Source organism: Desmodus rotundus, chromosome 8 (assembly GCF_022682495.2).
Source record: "Desmodus rotundus isolate HL8 chromosome 8, HLdesRot8A.1, whole genome shotgun sequence".
Classification (NCBI taxonomy): Eukaryota; Metazoa; Chordata; class Mammalia; order Chiroptera; family Phyllostomidae; genus Desmodus; species Desmodus rotundus.
This window is the reverse complement of record NC_071394.1, coordinates 101,583,305-101,602,488: the sequence shown is the minus strand read 5'-3', so window position 1 is coordinate 101,602,488 and position 19,184 is coordinate 101,583,305. Positions and strand designations below refer to the sequence as shown.

Sequence of the window (19,184 nt, the reverse complement as noted above, 5' to 3'; positions counted from 1 at the left end):
TTGGGATATGTCAAAAAGATACAGGAGAAAGCTTGAATGGGCTACCACTGGCCACATGTGGGTCATTTTGAACATCAAAATAAATGACAGTAACTAATTATGAGTCACTAAATAAAGTAGAAATCATGAATCCATATTACTCTAAGTAAAAAAAGAAAAAGTAAATAAATGGAGAAAACTTCTATCTTATGGGATAAGCCAACTAGTAAGTCCAAAAGGAAAAAATAAACTTGAAAATCAGCACTTGGCAAACCACTGTAATAATATTGATTTAAGTAAGGTATATTAATAAATATTAAAACAACTGGATAAAAATCTGATGTAAAACAGGAAGTTACTTAGAGTCAAAATATCTCCCCCATAAAATACTAACTATAGAGAAAAACTTAGCAGATAAAGTGGTAATGATTAACATCAATAGTAATCAAATAAACTGACATTGTTGCTTCCTGAAAAAGTGCAGTAAAAGGAACACTCCACCACTTCTATAGTATTCATGCTAAAAATGCATAGCTGGAATCATGATGAAACATTAGGTAAATCCAAGTTGAGTGACATTCTACAAAGTAATTGGCTTGTATTCATAAAAAAATGTCAGTCATTAAAAATAAGACTGAGCCACTCAGAATGCAGGAAACTAAAGGCACAGAAATAAAATGCAACAAGTAATCCTGAGTCGGATCCTATACCTATAAAGGACATTACTGATTCATCCTGCTAAAGGTGAATGTAATGTGTGGTTTAGACAACAAAAGTATATCAATATTATTTTTCTGATTTTTATAAATGAATTCAGGTTAAATATGAGAATGCCCTTGTTTTTAGGAAATACACACTGAAGAAGTAAGGCATGAGGAGGACATGATAGACAGGATATTACTCAATCACAAATGATTCAGAAAAATTCATTCACACACAATTTGGTAAAATATGTGGTAAAATGTTAACAGCTGGGGAAGTTGAATGAAAGCTATATGGGAACTTTTATACTCTTATGCAAATTTTCAGTAAGTTTGAAATTTTTTTTAATATTTGATATTTCCGTTCCCTAAAATTAAAGGTTGTGAACACTCTTAATCATTCTATAAAGAAAACATTCTAGGTAGGTCCCCAGAACCTCTTAACTAAAGGCTGAGTAATAATATGTATTCTCCAAAGCCAGCCATTAAGGTTTTGTGCCTGTTTCTGCCATAAGAAAATAAGACATACTTTATTGATAACATAGATCTTTTAGAGTGGAGCAGGGTTTCTGAATCTTGGTATTAATATTTTTGTTGTAGGAAGACAGTCCTGTGCATTGTAGAAAATTTAGCAGCAATCTTGAACTCTACTTACTAGGTGCCAGAAACATCCTCCCAAGTCGTGACAAAATCTCTAGCCATTACGCTAAGTAAAAAAAGCCAGTCACAAAAAGGTAAAATAGTGCATGCTTCCACTTATATTAGGTATCGAGATGAGCAAATTCATAGAGACAGAAAGTACAATAGTAGATGTTAAGGGCTGAGGGGAGAGGAACAAAAATAGGGAGTTGTTTAATGGATATAGAGTTTTAGTTAGGCAAGAAGAAGAAAAGTTCCAGAGATCAGTTGCACTTAATAATGTGTTAAGAATATTGTGAATATAATAATTTAAAAATTGAAAAAAAAAGAATATTGTGAATATACACATAACACTTCTGAACTATATACTTAAAAATGATTAAATGGTCAATCTTGTTATGTGTATTTTACCACAATTAAAAAAAATCTTATCCCTAAAAAAAAAAAAAAAAATCTTATCCCTGACTGGTGTAGTTCAAAAGGATGGGCATCATCCCACAAACCAAGAGGCCACTAGTTCAATTCTCAGTCAGTGCACATGCCTGATACCTGGGTTGGGGGTATGCGAGAGGCAACTGATCAATGTTTCCCTGGCACATCAATGTTGCTCTCCCTCTTTCCCTGCCCCTTTGTCTCTCTCTAAAAAATAAATAAATAACATCTTTAAAAATAAATTCTAATTCCAAGAGTAGGTGTAATTCTGTTAGTAAGGTGATGGTAAATTCAACCAATGAACTGTGTGTATATACATATTATATATATGTATACATGTGTTTTATATATACCTATAAATATACACAAAATTCAACAAGTCAACCTGTGTTGATCTTATTAAAGAATGTAACCTGCCCTTGGCATATACAGTGAATATTCCACTAAAACAGTTCTATTGATTCCTGTCATTAAAAAGACCATAAAGTGTTAGAAAATATGTATCTTTTTAAAATTACTAATAATAGCTCCGGGGAAGGAGAAAGAGTGCCTAACAGAGTTCCTTTAATGAGAGAAAGGAGATACAACCAGGAATCTGATTTGCTAAGAGCCATGCAGCTAGTGAGAAACAGAGTCCAGGGGAACTCCAGCTCAGAATCAAGGAATACAAGGAATAGGAGGAGGCTGGGGAATCATCAGAGGGGTTATCAAGGGATCTGCAGGTGCAGTAGCTCCTTTGGTCAGGCATACTCTTTCCTCTCAACTGAGTTTATGTGAAAACTTATTTGAAAAAAATGAAAGAAAACTTCCATAATTTGGTGAAGGAAATAGACACAAGAAGTCCAGGAAGCATAGAGTTCCAATCAAGATGGACCCAAACAGCACCACACCAGGACACATCATAATTAAAATGCTAAAGGTTAAAGATAAAGAGAGAATCTTAAAAGCAGCAAGAGAAAAGGAGAGAGTTACCTACAAAGGAGTTTCCGTAAGACTATCAGCTTACAATTTCTAAAAAGAAACTTTGCAGGCAAGAAGGGACTGGCAAGAAATATTCAAAGTCATGGAAAGCAAGTACCTATGACCTACATTACTCTACCCAGCAAAGCTATCATTTAGAATTCAAGGGCAGATAAAGTGCTTCCAAGACAAGATAAAACTAAAGGAGTTCATCATCACCAGGCCATTATTACAAGAAATGATAAAGGGATTTTTATAAGAAAAAGATTAAAACTATGAACATTAAAATGGCAATACATTCACAACTATCAACAATTAAATCTAAAAAACAAACTAAGCAAAAAAGCAGAACAGAAACAGAATCAGAAATATGGAGATCATTTGGAGGGTTATCAGCTCAGGGGGCAAAGGGGGACATTGGGGGAAAAGGTGCAGGAATTAAGAAGTACAAATTGGTAGGTACAAAATAAGGGGACATTAAGAACAGTATAGATAATAGAGTAGACAAAGAACTTATATGCATGACCCATGGACATGAACTAATGGGAGGGAATTGCTGGAGAGAATGGGGATACCGGGTAGAGGTGGGCAAACGGGGAAAAATTGGGACAACTGTGATAGCATAATCAAAATATATTTTTAAAAAATAAATAAATGAATGAAATCTTTAAAAAAGAAAAATAAAATTTAATTAAAAAAAGAAATATAAAAAGTAGAAATCCTTCTACAGTGTAGATGGGGTCATAACTTTTCCATCTTTTACGGTAAGCAGTTTGGCAGAATTCTTACAAAAACAGCACGTAACTTTTGATCTAATCACTTCATATCTAGGAATCCACCCTATAAAATATACACATGTATAATGAAGTATGTTCAAAATATTAATTTCAGCATTGTTTTAGTGCAGAATAACTGGAAGTAAGCAAAACATCCATCAGTAGGGGAATGTAATGGACACTAGTAATTAATGTGATGGAATGTTAAGAAGAAGGCTTAATATACAGACATGACAAGACCCACAAAGTGCATTAAATGACAAAAGGAGAGATTATATAATAAAAAAACTCATTGATTTTTAAAAAAAGGATATTGACATTTACATATAAAGTACATAAATGCAAACATAGCATTAGGTTTCTCAGCTGCAAGCTAAACTACACAGTTATCTCTGAGGGGGAAAATTTCTGAGACTTACAGAAAAAAGCCTTCATTTTTGGTTTCACAATTTATTAACTGTATTATATACCCAACTAAAAAAAAAGGGTACATCAGCCCTAGTTGGTGTGGCTCAGTGGATTGAATGCCAGCCTGTGAACCCACAGGCCACAGGTTCAATTCCTAGTCAGGGCACATGCCTGAGTTGCGCCAGGCTGCCAGTGGCGGCTGAGTGAGAGGCAACCACACACTGATGTTTCTCTGCCTCTCTTTCTCCCACCTTTCCCCTCTGTCTAAAAATAAATAAATAAAATCTTTTTAAAAAATAAAAAACAAGGGTATATCAAACCTGGGCAAGAATATTACAGCAATATGAAAACTAATAAAGGGTAACTACAAATAGGCATTAGAATGAAGACATCCCTATACAACTGTTATCTCTTAAACTTAAACTATAATTATGTCTCTTAAGAACTGCTTGACTGATAAGTGTATAGTGGTAATAAACTTCCTTTGCTTCATTACAGAGAACTACTCTTAAAGTATTTATAGTAGCAGATGACCTGCACTACAGATCAACAGAAAACTTTTTTGAAGATTTTATTTATTTATTTTTAGAGAGGGGAAGGGAAAGAGAAGGAGAGGGAGAGAAACATCAATGTGAGAGAGAAACATTGACTGGTTGCCTCTCATACATTCCCCAACCGGGGACCAAACCTACAGCCCAGGCATGTGCCCTGACCAGGAATCAAACCAGCAACCTTTCGTTTTGCAGGACGATGCCCAACCAAGCCACACTGGTCAGGGCAACCTATAGCAATTTTTGAGAACTCTAATGGTGCAGTCGAAGACAGCCTGTGCCAGACATTTCTCCAAGTAGCCAGCATTAAATATTGGTTTGATTCACTGCAAATGACAAAGACATATACATTATCTCCATTTTGACTGTTGGCCTCTACATAATTACTAATCTATACAGGATGGCTGTACTGAAAATGGCTTTACACTTAAAAAGTTGTAAACTGATGATATGAAAAGAGAGTATCAGATTAGAACTCAGCAAAGTACTGAACTAAAAAAGTTTTTTAAATTAAAAAATATAGATGGTAGAAATATTATACATATATTATGAGCTAAGTAAATAAAGTGGTATGTTTTATAGTGTTTGGGCAGAAAAAGTGGGACTACCGTGTGTGGCAGAGACTGCTGTTTTTCCCTCAATATGCATTTTCCTCTTCTTCCCTTAGTAGCTACAATCTCTTACTTTCAGCCAAACACATGACTGCCCAGTTAAAGACTACATTTCCCAGCCTCACCTGTAGTTAAGGATGGCCATGTGACTAACTTCTCGCTAATGAGATGTAAGCAGACCTGAGGCATGTCACTGATACCCTCAAAAAGAATGAGTGTGGCCTCTAGTCTTGCTTTTCCTGTTCTTGTTGTAGAAAGCTCTAACACCAGTATTAAACCATGAGATAGAAACTACATGTTAAACATGGCAGCACACCAAGATGGAAGAAACCTGGGATGATTGTATCTGCTCTGTTACATGACAGAGAAAGAAAAATTACAGCCTCCTTCAACTGAACTACATTCACAAAGACTGCATTGTTAACCTATGAGATGTCATAACATCCCTTACAAACTAGATGCTGAACTTGTGTTTATATCAGAAAAGGGCTTACCACTGAACACAGACCACTTACAGACAGCTGCCATTTAACAAAACATTAGTATGTACACACTCACCCACACTCACAGACTGTTCTTGCATATGAGTCTGGCCTTCTGTAAGTTCATCGTTGTAAATGAGATGAAGGTAGCTAACGAAATGCACAACTTTATAGGAAGAAAGGGTCATTTTAAAACCTTGATACTTACTGATACATTAGCACTATCGCTGCTCGCAATCTCAGCTGCCTTTTCGATAATCTGTTTAAAAAGATTTTTAAAAAGTTAATTTTGGCTCTTGTATTTGTAAAATTTTAAATATAAATGACAACACTTGTACTTAGACTACATGTACTCTGGTATTTCTATGCTTTATAATGTAAACATGAATTTTAAATGCAAAATGTTAATATGCAGTGATTCAGAATCTTCAAACTCGTGACAACTGGGAATCAATCAATAGCATTACCATAGGGACTGTGACTCCTAGGACACACTAGGATAGTCCGTAGATAAAATGAACAGTGGCTTGCATATGGATATGGAAAAAAATAATATAGGTAAATGTCTTCTGATTAAGAAAATAAAGAGGTATATTAGAGTTACTACAGTGTAAGTTTTGTCACATCATGTTTTCTTTGAATTAACAGATAATCAAAAATGTAAAGTAATGTCAAAGAGAGTCTAAAAATATTTTTCAAACAATTAAGTTCCAAAGGCCTCTAAGTCTTGAAGAAATGGGACCCTAAGGATCCAGGAAGCAGATGAGTGGTAAGGAAACTGAAAATCCCTATCTGAGTTAGGTAATCTTAAACTAATAGTTTGTCTGTATCCTCATGTGTAAAACGTAATGATAGTTCCCATCCTATTTCATAAAGTTGTTACAATGATCAAAGGAGATTACAGTTAAAAAAAATTAAGCAATAAAAATAAAACTGATTTGAAAAGCAAAATGTATGCAAGTAATTACATCAAGAAAATCCCATTTTTTTAAATGTGGAAAACTTTCTCTTTTTATATCATTATTATTTGATTTGGTGTTTACAATGATCATATAAAAACTGTACTATTAAATGAAACCCAATAAGTGTAAACATAGTTAGACATTTAAAGACTAAAATCTTCATCCCAAGTTGATCTTCAAAGGCAAAGGAAAGTTCAGTGACTGGTTAAAGATAACTTAAGCAATGTTGAAATAAAACATTCTTAAAAAACTAGATTTCCCTTGAAATATCAGATTAAAAACATTTATATTTGCACAAGATATATTTGTAAAAATGCTTCAAAAAGCATCTTACCTAATTCCAAAATAAATATAACTGATTGTTGAACAAAACATAACTGAACACAAAAATAGGCACAGATAGGACCACTATTTCTATTCCAAGAAATAAAGCCATGACATGAATGTAATGGATGAGTCAAAATGTATCTTTTTTTACTCAATGTACACTAAGGTACAGGGTTCTTGACATATTTGGGATTTCTACTGCAATAATCACAAAACATTACTGGTTTTATGGGAATTTGAAATGAAAAGTTACTTTGTAGGTGGATAAAAAATCAATTAAAATGCAAATTAATAAAAGAAACATTAAGTTACATAAATTTAATTTACATACTATTTTTAAAATCTACTCTCTACAGGTCTGGTAGTGTTGAACATTAAAACATTAAAACACAATTAAGTTTATATGTGGATTAATTTAAATGCTATTTAGTATAACATCATTTTTTAAAGGGAGCTGGCTCTCAAATGGATTAAGGAAATAAAACATTATTATTTGAGAATTTGCTCAAGATTTCATCATAAAAATCAGCATCAATCATACCTGAAACAAAAATGCCAAACTTGAAGATAAAACATGACAGCTTAGCTCTCTTAGCATGTAAATTATTGTAGCCCTATTGTAAGCCCTCACGAGATATTTTCCTTATCCCCAAGACATGCAGCTTTATACTACGGGAATACATTCAGAAATGGAAGTCCTTGCTATAGATTCAAATAATAGTACTTTAGGAAGTTCTACTAACTGTAATATTCAACATAAACCATCATTGCTTTCAATACCAACTCTAACACAGCAGTGATTATGTCTTTAATCTCGGAACCAATATGCTGGCATGTTTCACTGTACATTTCACATCTTCAGAATTACATATAAACACATTTACAGACCTTTTAATTTGAAAAAATCTCTAAGAACAATTAATGATTTCCTCATTTTATAAATGAGGAATCTGAACTCCAAAGATAACATATCTCACTTGATCAATGACAAAGCCAGAACTAAAGAGAGTCGGCTCCCAGCTCAGTGGTCTTTGCACTGCATCTGTCGTAAAGCCGTCAATTTATGTGACATTTTGAAATAAGAATAGAAATAGACATATTGAGCTTCGCTATAAACATGTAGAGCCAGAAAGTAATAATGTAATTATTCCATATATAGTACAGTCCTTTAAAAAATTAGCTTACCTTGTCAAAGGGAGGGTAATAATAAGGTTGTTTTTTATTCTCTGGGAATTTGATATGCAAAGCCGTTGCATTTTCAGTATATGGATTTGTTTGAACAGTTCCCATTGGATTCAACATTTCTTCAAGTTCATCTAAAACATGCAAACAATTTTAATTCTTAAAAAATATTTTTGAAACTAAAATAAAATAAAATTTGAATGGATTTCAACCATGAAGATTATTTAAAAAATGTGTCACCTAAGGAAGTTTGACAATTTTAACAGTAAGCCTCTAATTTTCTGTTAATGTTTAGCACAAAATTTGAATCTGAGTTTGCATGCATTTTTTAAATGAGAAAATTAACAAAAAATAACAGCTACCTCACCCCTCTCTTCAACTTGGTAAGTATCCTCAATTAGGAAAAAAAACTTACTTGAAACTGCTCCCCCTCCATCAAAATCAGGTGGCCCATAGGATTCCTTATTTAATCACTACAGACAGATTTCTTAATCACATGTAATCTGATTTCTATGCTCATCACAGTATTCAAACTGATGATTTTCAAAGTCATCAATGACATTCTTTGACAAACATAATAATCCTCAATTATCTCAAACTGCTGATACAGTTAAACACCTTTATTGGTAGTTTTTATAATACTCCATTCAAGTGGTACTCCTTTAACCTCACCACCTGCTTCTTTCTTCAAGGCACTCCTTCCTCTTCTCTACCACTCTAAACCTAGTCCATTCACAAAACTGTACATGGGAATCTTAGAATTTCAGTGTTGTCATAAAACACTGGAGTTCACGTAACTTTCTGATTTCACAGATAAGTAAACTGTTGAAGAGAGATGAAACCCAAGATGAGAGAACAAAGCAGTACAACCTGAAGCCTCCCATCTCTAAAATTAATTCCTCTTTTCTTATATTGATTTTTAAGTTATTCTCTCTGTATTTCCTGAAAAAGTCTGTCTAGGTCCAATGAAAAGATAGTATGCACAATCAGAATTATCTCCCAAAACTAGAAAATCTTTTAAAAATTTACAAGTTTCAGCTACTTAATTCTTTGCTCATCTTTTTTAACACTCTCTCAATCTCAGATTCCATTTTCACTGGATAAAGCAATTCTCATAATTTATATACCTCTAAAGCTGCCTTCTCTGCAAATTATGATCCTATATTTGCTAACTAATAGCATTATACTTAATTGCCCTACCAAACGCAACCTATCTAAACTCAAATGTAGTATTTTTAGTATTCTTATCAGCCCCAAGCTTTATGGAGGTAACTATGCTTTAAAATGATCACAAACCCCTGGCTGGGTCACTCCGTTGATTGGAGCATTGTCCAAAGGGTTGTGACTTTGATCCCCAGTGAGGGCACATGCCTAGAAGTTTCAGATTCAATCCCTAATTGGGGCACATAAAGAAGGTAGCCAGTCAAATATTTCTTTGGCATTGATGCTTCTCTCCACGCCCCCTTCTCTCCCTCCCGCCCTGCCCCCTAAATCAATGGACATGTCCTCAGGTGAGGATTTAAAAAAAAAAGATCACAAAAAAGGCACTCTAATATATTACAAATGCAGAGCACAAATTGGTATAATCTCTAAGATAGCAATTTATGATTATCAACATTACAAATGTATTTATTCTTTGACTCAAAAAAGCCACTTCTGGGAATTTATCTTAATATATACCTGTACATAAGCAAGGTTATTCCTTATAACCATTAAAACTATCAAAAGGTAACTCTGCTTTAAGAAGCAGCAGCAACACTTTATATAGAGAGAAAAGGTTAAAAGGGCAAAGAGCAGAACACTGCAGAGAATATGTTATTTTATGGAAGAATAGAGAGAAAAATAGAAATCTACTTTTATATTTCGTAGTATATACATAAAAAATTCTGGAAAGACACAAAAGCAACCAATAAATGTGATTATTGATGACCTAGGAAGTCTAGATAATAGATTACTTGTAGCTCATTTCTGGCTTGCTCCTATTGGAGATAAACGTGACAATTCTACAGCTGATACACATACAGTGCAAATGTGTTCATTTATTATTTTTCACCTCACATTTTGTTAGAGATAAAGCTAAGTTCATGGTATGCCAAATTAATACCACCAAAAATTTTTCTACAAATACCAGTCAGGTTGCTTGATGATTATAGAGAACATGTGCAAGTCTAAATTAAGATTTACAAAAAAGCATATTGCTGAAATGCTTAATTTTTACTCTAATGGTGAAACTCTAGTTCCTCTTAAGAACTGTGTACACCACTGCTCCCCTATATTTGGAGAGTAACGTGATTAGTGAAAATTATTGGAGGTATGTGCAGGAAAGGGTAGGAATAACAATATGCACACACATAAACTGTACAAACATGTTCGTAAGTAATTGTAATTTATGTCCAAAACAATTATGTGTGTATGCAAAAACAATTTCTCACATAGTAACTACTAAGACATGAATATTTTCATAAGTCTGTCACCCACAAAATAATTTTAAAATGTAAGTTAATTCAAAATTTTACTAAATATCTATGAAGACAGAAAAATACTCACTAGTATAACACAAGTTCTACACTAAAAAATTCCACACCTGGGAAAGAGTACAGAGTCATGGAAAGAGCCGAGCAGTCTTTTGTACAAATCCTAGATATGAACCAATTATGTAAGATTGACAGGTTTACTTTCCTTATCTGTGAAATGGTTATCTCCATTTTGTTTGATTGTTCAAACATTTCGAACATGTTTGTACAATTTATGTGTGTGCATACTGTTATTCCTTTGATCTTATAGGGGTACATTAAGTTGTATTTGAAAAACACAGGCATGTAAAAGGTGCTCTTCTTAGGCCATATTTCAGGCTAAACCTTTTTTATTAGTCTTCCCATGTTCCTTCTACTAGTGTAGAAATTTGGTACAACTACGAGTAATGAAGAAAAGACAATGTTATGAAAGACATTATCCCCTAGGAGAAATTCTCTAAAACCTATAAATATAAAATGTTTACAGCGAGAACACATTCATTAAAATAACAATATTTGCAGATACAAATCACTGGAATATATTAAAATAATCTATGGAAATTTGTTTTAAAATAAACAGAAAGATATAAAATGACGGTTTCTTTACTAAATTGAAAGGAAACATAAGGAAAATTAACAAGTCCACTGTGCCAAAAGTTACTCTTTAACACTACGAATTAGAAAGTAAATCTTACCAGGAAATGAAGACCAGCTGTGCAATATTATGTCTCCAGATCTCAACTGTCCTTTAAAGTCAAAAACCATTGTATTTACCCATGCTACAGGATAATGCTGTTGAAAAATATACCACTGCATAAATATGCTAAGAATGAATTTAATGTGAATGTTCATATAATACTAGATACTGATACATTTGATTATAGATGAGTCCCAGACCCCACAAGGTGTGCTAAGTGAAGTATGATCTATGATATTTTTTAAATGCACAAAATTCTGAATTCTCAAACATACGCAGCAGCTGAAATTTCAGTTAAGAGACTGTGGACCAATAATTTTTAAAATTCCTTCATTCTTTTTCACCTGTACCACCTAAAAAGTATAACATTTATAATAAAGCACTTATAGTATGACATTTACTAAAATAAATTTGCCAAAAGAGAAATGAATGAATAGAATATAAAAAGGGAGATTATTGCATTTTTGAAATCAGTTCTTAGGGACCAAAGTTATATGATATAATTTCACTTAGATTACTCCATTATGTCAAAAGTCTTAAAATTATTCCATTACAATATTATTCCATTAAGTTATTCCATTTTTAATTTTTAAGAAGTTATTATATAATTACCACTTTCCCAGATTTCCTGATGGTCTGATATTTAGAGGCATTAATCGTTTTAGTTGATTTCTTCGTTTTCACTTTATCCAAAACTGCATAAACAGCAAAACATAATCTAGCCATTCGTGGCAGGTCACAAGTATTAATATCAAATTCCAGTGGTTCATTCCAAATATGATCATTTTTCCCTGATATCTCTGAGCTTACGATGGTTTTACACAGAAGTTCAGTACCATGAAAAAGGCCAGCCCTGACATGAACCTGTAATGAGGGAGACAAAAATAAATACAGAATCACGAATATTGAACCACTGACACCCTCTAATTTTGGAGAATAAAGAAATATATACTGGGAGAAGCAGCACATCGACTCCAGAAGACTGTCTGGCCACAGAGCATGAGACTATAATTAATCAGTATTTTATTAACTAAGCTGTTTAACCTATTTTTCACTTACTAAGTAGACCAGATAAAAAATGCCAGGGGCCTCAATGTTATAAACAGGTCTGAAGAAGCCAAGATGACAGCTATAAAAACTACTATCATATGCTTACTTTCACTGACTTCATTTACTTGGGGCCTTGTCTTATTCTTCTGTATACTTGAGAAGGAAGGGATGGATAAAATGTCTCCAAAGTCTCTTTCTACTTCTACATAATTTATGAATAGGTCATTATAAGTAGCCAACTAAAGATATTCTAACCGTATTTATGATTATCCTACCCATCATTGTCTTTTTGTTTTTTTCCAAAGACTCAAGTCCAGAGTGAGGCCAGGCATATGTAAAATGTCCCAAAAAATATTATTCATTCAGTTATATAGTGGTTTTTAAAGACATACTCTAATTATCAACAATTTAAAAGTGTATGAGTGGTAGAAGAACAACTAAAAGCCAGACACTGACTCAATGAAACACATTAAACATTAAAGTCAAATGTTTTTATAACAGTTATTCAGATGTGACATTAGCACACAGTGGTACTCAAATATTTACTGAGTAAATGATACCTACGTGGAATTCTTTAGGTCTTTCTTAAATTTAAACAAAAGCTTATCAATAAAAAGCTTGACTTGTTAAAAGAGTTACTATCCTAATTTTGAGAAAATAATATCTACTTTATAGATATTAAAACATTTTAAACAGTGATTCAAAATTTTGAATGACAATAGCATCAATTTTTAAAATTATTATATTTATAATTATTACAATAATTAGTTTAAAACCTGTTAAAATAATTCCCCCAACTTTTATGAATGTTCAAAACCTTCCTTAAAATTTTTTTAAACTTATAGAAGAAAATTATTTACTCCAAATACAAACTATTGTATATAACACAGTAACGATTAAATTAGTAAGGGTTAGAAAGGATTACTAAAAACATTTGCAGTAAACTCTCAGGCTACCAGGAATTTTTATGTAAACACACAGCTGATTCTCTTCAACTTCATAGGAAAGGGGCTATTCCACCGTGCTCCAACTTCCGAAGTACTTAGACCTTACTCCTTTGCTCCTCTGTATCAGGGGAAAAAAATATACTTCCCCAGCCCCTAGCAGGTTACAAACCTATGCAAGTCTTTTCCATATCAAACTCAACAAAAATTCTCCCTCAGAATCTAACCAACCACAACCACCTATTTTCTCTGCCATAATGAGAATGGCACCAGCATCTACTAAGACATTCTATGTGTCTCACTTTGAATACATCATGATGCTTCGCACACAAGGGGAAAATGATTTCCAACGTAATCTTAAAAAAATGAAACAACAAAATACTATACATACTCATTAAAAGCACATTCACATCTCCACCTTGTGAAGGAAAGAATATAAATAAAAGTAGTTTATAGTAAGTAGATTAGCAAGAATATTGGTAACCTTGGATTTCATTTTATAATATTATTTTTAAATAGCTAAAAATTAATATTCTAGACAGTACCACATAAAATAGGTTAGTGATCTAAATTCAAGATCCTATACAGAGACATAACACCAAATTCCACAATCAATCCAAAACTCATTCAATTTAATAAAAGTATGGATAAAAATGGAAATACTTTTGGTATAACTTTTTTAAAAAAATATTTTATTTATTTATTTTTACAGAGGTGAAGGGAGGGAGAAAGAGAGGGAGAGAAACATCAATGTGTAGTTGCCTCTCATGCGCCCCCTACTTGGGAACCTGGCCCACAACCCAGACATGTGCCCCGACAGGGAATCAAACCAGCCACCCTTTGGTTTGTAGGCCAGCACTCAATCCATTGAGCCACACCAGCCAGGGCTGGTATAACTTTTTAAAAACAATCATTCAAGTTTTTCTCCCTGCTGTTAATCAGTTTCAAGATTGAGTAGCCTCAGCCTTAAGCAACCTTAGTTCATGTCCACGTTTTTAAACTGCTTTAAATGATATTTCCCTGTGTTCCCTGAAATCAGACTAAAAGTCTGGGGACTTTCATTTTTAGTTTGTAAAAAATATGGTAAGAATAATTTAAAAGAAAGATTTATATAACAGTACTTTTAGGAAATCTCTGTATCTACCTTTATGCTATACTCAAAGTATCTAAACTATGAGATACTAACAATATCAGTATTTTTAACAGCCAAGACACAGTAAGAGAAAGCATATTGACACAGTCGGGGCACATGCTTGGGTTGCAGGCTGGTCTCCAGTTGGGGTGAGAGGCAACCAATCAATGTGTCTCTTCCTCTTTTTCTCCCTCCCTTCCCCTCCTCTAAAAATAATTAAAATCTTAAAAAAGAAAAAAGACCATTCATTATTCCTAAAAACATGACCCCAAACAATAGCATCAATCAGCTTCAAATATCTGATGGAACTTGGGAAAATCTATGGAAATAAAATGTCTCTGACAAAGAAATAAAATGTAATACTCAAAAAAATAAAGCAGGTAGTGAAGGTTTCTTTGGTCTTCTTCAGGAAGAAATTAAATAATAAAAGACTATAGAAAATGTTAATTTGATTGATCATCATAACTAAAAAAGAATTAAATAATATAAATTGCCTACAGAAGACAAATACGGTAAAATACAAATGGGAAGAACAAGTAAGAAATCCCATTTTTACAACAAATTACACATCTACACATACAAATCATAGAAAAAAACATGTGTATATATATATACTTCACATAACTTTAGGACAGATTTGCCTCTATGTGATTTCTGCCTTTAGGGATACCCAAGGAACTCTAGTGACTATTTGTGACTGTCCAAGATGTATTATAAAGTAAATAAATCAAGTTGAAGAATAATGTATATATCATCTTTTTTTAACAAAACAACCAATCAATAAAATAAATACCACCGTTCAATATTGAAACCATATGTTTATATATTCACATAATAATGGGGGGGTCATTCACAACACTGGTTAACCTTAAATCCCATATGATGATAAAGAGATGGGTAGAAGAGACCAGTAACTTTTTTAAAAATCTTGTTTGGACTTTTTTTACCTGTTGCAATAAGGTTATAGTTTTGTAATTGAAAAAAAATTAATAAAAGAAATTTAAATTAAAGGAAAAAATAAAATTACCACTAAAATAGAAAATAGCTAATTGGCATAAGCACACTTATTAAAAGTTCGAATCTAGCTAAGAATGTAAGAGCAAAAAAGCCCATATTTTAATGACAACTACCCAAAGAATCTTTAATGTTCACTTACAAAAACAAGCTATTGGTAATTTTTGGCAGGGTGCTCCTGAATACATTGTCATGCTAGCGAACATCTCAAACTAACTGAACCTCTTTCTTGGATCACAAAACTATTCACTTAATTTCCTGCCAAGGAAAATAGGGGAAAATGCATGCTTTATACTTCAAGACAAATTGCCTTAAGTCTTCACTTAATTGTATGGAGTTGTGCAATAAATCCCGTGTGTTAACGACTTGTGGTCTATAATGCAGTCATCTATTTTCTTCCAAGAAATGGTATTACATTTTCTGTGTTCAGCAAGTTTAAAAGAAAAACACAAGAGCTGCGCGCAGCTCTGATCAAGGCTGAGAAAGCAAAGGAAGCTTGCATACAAACATGTGACCTATAGCCTCAACTTAAATTCCATTTGCTAAATTCCTGATCTAAAGCAATTCCTTTTATATAATATAGTAGGGGAACCCCCCAAAACCCGGAATTTATTTATTAAAAATTGCGTATTTATTCTTACATGTTTAAACTTCAGTCACCTTCAAAGTACTCTCCATTTCATGCAATACACCTATTGAGACATTTTGTCCACTGCTCAAAACAGTTTTGAACTCACTGATTTTGATGCCTTTTAGTGCTTCTGCCGTATTTTTGTTTCACCTCTTCCACATTGGCAAAACATTTCCCTTTGAGGACTTTTTCATCCAGGGAAACAAAATAAAGTCACTTGGGCAAGACAGAGTGAATAGGGAGGGTGGGGCCTGGGGGTCATGCTGTTTTTTGGTCAAAAGCTGCTCAACACTCAACACGCTGTGTGGGCAGATGTGCTCAAAAATCACCAATCATGAAATGGGCTACACACTGAAAGTGTCTTCAAAAGAAATTTCACTGAAGTCGAATGAAGCCTCTCACAACAGCAGCTGGTACACTGATACAGATGGGTTCTTAGAACACTCACCTAGCAGAGGAGGCCTTGTATTACAAGAAGGTAATTCCCTCCAGAAGATAATTCCGTTTGGGGGTGGGGTAGGTTCCCTTCATATATCTAGAAAACGTCTATCTACCCATTATATCTCCAACTATTTAAAGACTTTAAAACAAAAATTCTTAACTGTCTCGTAATAAATTACTATATTCTATCTCGTATAATTGACCAATATTGGTAAAATTTAATTTCCAATGTAACATTCTTTGAGCATATCAGTGAGTTATTTAAATAATGAAGCAGATGACAAATTCAAACCTTAGCAAGTACTCACTTTTACAGTTTCTTCTGTGTTAAGTTTATTTCCCTTTACCAAGACAATTTGGAAAGGGCTGTTATTTTCCCAAACATGCTGTAAAAAAAAGAAATAAATACAGAATATTTCAATTAAAGAAATGAATATTTTATGCTAACAAATCATCTCATCAGTTCTCATGTCCACTGGAAAAATAACAAAAACAGACTTGAACTAACAACTGAAAGTCACGTATATTAAATTAAGTATCATAACCACTAGGTAAAACACAGGCAGCATTATAGATAACATCTTAACCATCAAGGAGTATTTAAACATACAATTTGTTAAGACTGGATAACTATTTAAAATATGTTAACTTCCCATGAACACAAACTTAAAATTTGCCTTTTACAAATATATCACATTCTGAACAAAACTGTACCTTTGATACCTTTAAGGTGTAAAAGTACTCAATAAGACAGGCAAATTAATACCACATAGCTAAGTTGATAAAAAATGAAATATACTGGTAAATCAACTATTTCTGTACATCTAACTTTTATTATCACAATGTCTCAAATTACTCACTTAAGTCTTGTGTTTAGCTCTAATCTCACAATATATGTAACTTAATGGCATTTTTCTTTGGCACCAAAAGAACAACAAAAATATAAATGGCATATTTACATTTATATATAGCTTCAGTAAAGAAAAACAATAGTAACTTGACAGATAATTATAAATGGTGATGGATATCTGGCCAATATGCACTGGTTTTCACAGAAGGAGAAGTGAGCAAGTAAAAATGTATGAGACTTAAGCATATAACTTAACAAAATCACATGCCTTTTGGGGTTCCCAAAAGTTATCATATGAAACTTACAGAAATAATTCGTGTTTTCTTTGGTGGTAAAGGAAGAGGAAAGTTAGATGAATTTCGATTTATGGCAGCCTCTATGGCAATCATTTCCTGTTCATACATCTTCTTGATCTTGCAGCATTCCACAAGCATAAAATGGGGCAAGGTCCTGTTCATTACACAGTTCCGGATATACTAACAGTGGCAAGACAACAAGGTGAGGATATTCAAGCAAATACTTAAGTCAATAGAAGAATAAAATTAAGCTGAACAACACTGTATCAAAATGCCCTATAAAAGAATGTCTTAAACAACTTGATTTCAAGAATATGAGAATTTAAAATCTCAACATAAAAAAAGCTACTGTTAACCTAAGTACCTAAGAACTGAGCTAGACAATTCTTACACGTTGTAGCTAATCTTCACAAAACCTCTGTAAGAGCGATTATCCCCTATTTAATAGAATCAAGAACAAAAATCAGAAGGGTTAAGTTATACATCTAGAATCTTTAAGACCTGGATTTAAATCCACCTGCCTGACTTATTTTCTGATTATTTTTTAAACCTTGAAGAAAGACATGCTTCAGTCTAGATGTTTTGTCTTCTCTGTTCTGCACTTAATACCTGACAGTTTGGCCAACAGGCATACATTTCTAGGGGCAGGACTTGAATGTCATTGACTGATGTCACACTGCCAGCTTTCACTCAGTTAGGAAAAGGGAACATGTAATTGTACCCACGAGGCCATTTCTTAAGTCATCAAGTGGCCAACTCACACCTTCCCATGGATTTCTGAGGTAGACCTGGTACCATTTCAGCACAGGACTCCAGGCCGCCATTACTGTTTCCTCAGAGAAAACCTAGAGGCCATCCCAGCGTGATGCTCTGTTTATTTCCATGAAGCCAGGATGACTCTCCAGAGGCACATAAAAAAATGGGTGGTTATTCACATTACCAAAAATTCCTAACAAACTGAACAAAATCCAATGTATTACTCCAAAGAAAAACTACCCTAGACAGATATAAGTGAAATTCAATGTATTATATTCAATTTAAACTACTAAAAAAAATTTCCAGGATGGCCTGTAAGTAAAATTACATAATATTATGATAAATGTATTCATTTAAAACTTTCCAATATGAAAGAGATATATCGTTTGTTCCATTTCCTTCATATTCCTTTACCTACATTATGTATTTTCTCTCATGACCTTGTACAAAAATATATGCATAACTTTATTTTTTTTATAACAAACTCATTTTTGACAAAACAGTAACTTCCTCTTATCGAGTTAAGAAAAAGTGTTAAGTAAAAGGGGCAGGCGACTACTTAAAAGATGGCAAAACATGAAGGGAGTAAGCCATTATTTCTATGCTCCCACCAAGCACTTTACATCTATCTTCGTCCTCTTATGAGCTAGAGTTCAAGGACTTACTATCAGAACGCCACAGCTACCAAAGCTGTACACAGAAGTTACAACTGCTGTTAGACTTTCTACCTACTAAAGTTCAAGAATTGAGGACCACACCAAAAATCTGAACAAAAGTATAAAATTCCCTGTTACCTGCTAAAAAATCACAGTTCCTATTCTCAAACAGCACTTAGTATCTAGCATGACTG

General features: G+C 33.3%; 1 protein-coding gene across 4 annotated transcripts in view; it reads right to left on the bottom strand.

Annotated features, from left to right (window-relative positions):
• The window catches only part of PIK3CB (phosphatidylinositol-4,5-bisphosphate 3-kinase catalytic subunit beta), a 166,338-nt gene that overhangs the window by 50,365 nt on the left and 96,789 nt on the right, over positions 1–19,184 (bottom strand). For all 4 annotated transcript variants that reach the window (XM_053929835.2, XM_053929837.2, XM_053929836.2 and 1 more), the window contains 6 exons: positions 17,588–17,758; positions 16,741–16,818; positions 11,833–12,084; positions 11,219–11,315; positions 8,014–8,144; positions 5,748–5,798 (listed from right to left, as the gene is read on the bottom strand). In XM_053929835.2, the coding sequence (XP_053785810.1) occupies positions 5,748–5,798; positions 8,014–8,144; positions 11,219–11,315; positions 11,833–12,084; positions 16,741–16,818; positions 17,588–17,758 (780 nt within the window). The remainder of the gene's footprint in view (positions 1–5,747; positions 5,799–8,013; positions 8,145–11,218; positions 11,316–11,832; positions 12,085–16,740; positions 16,819–17,587; positions 17,759–19,184) is intronic.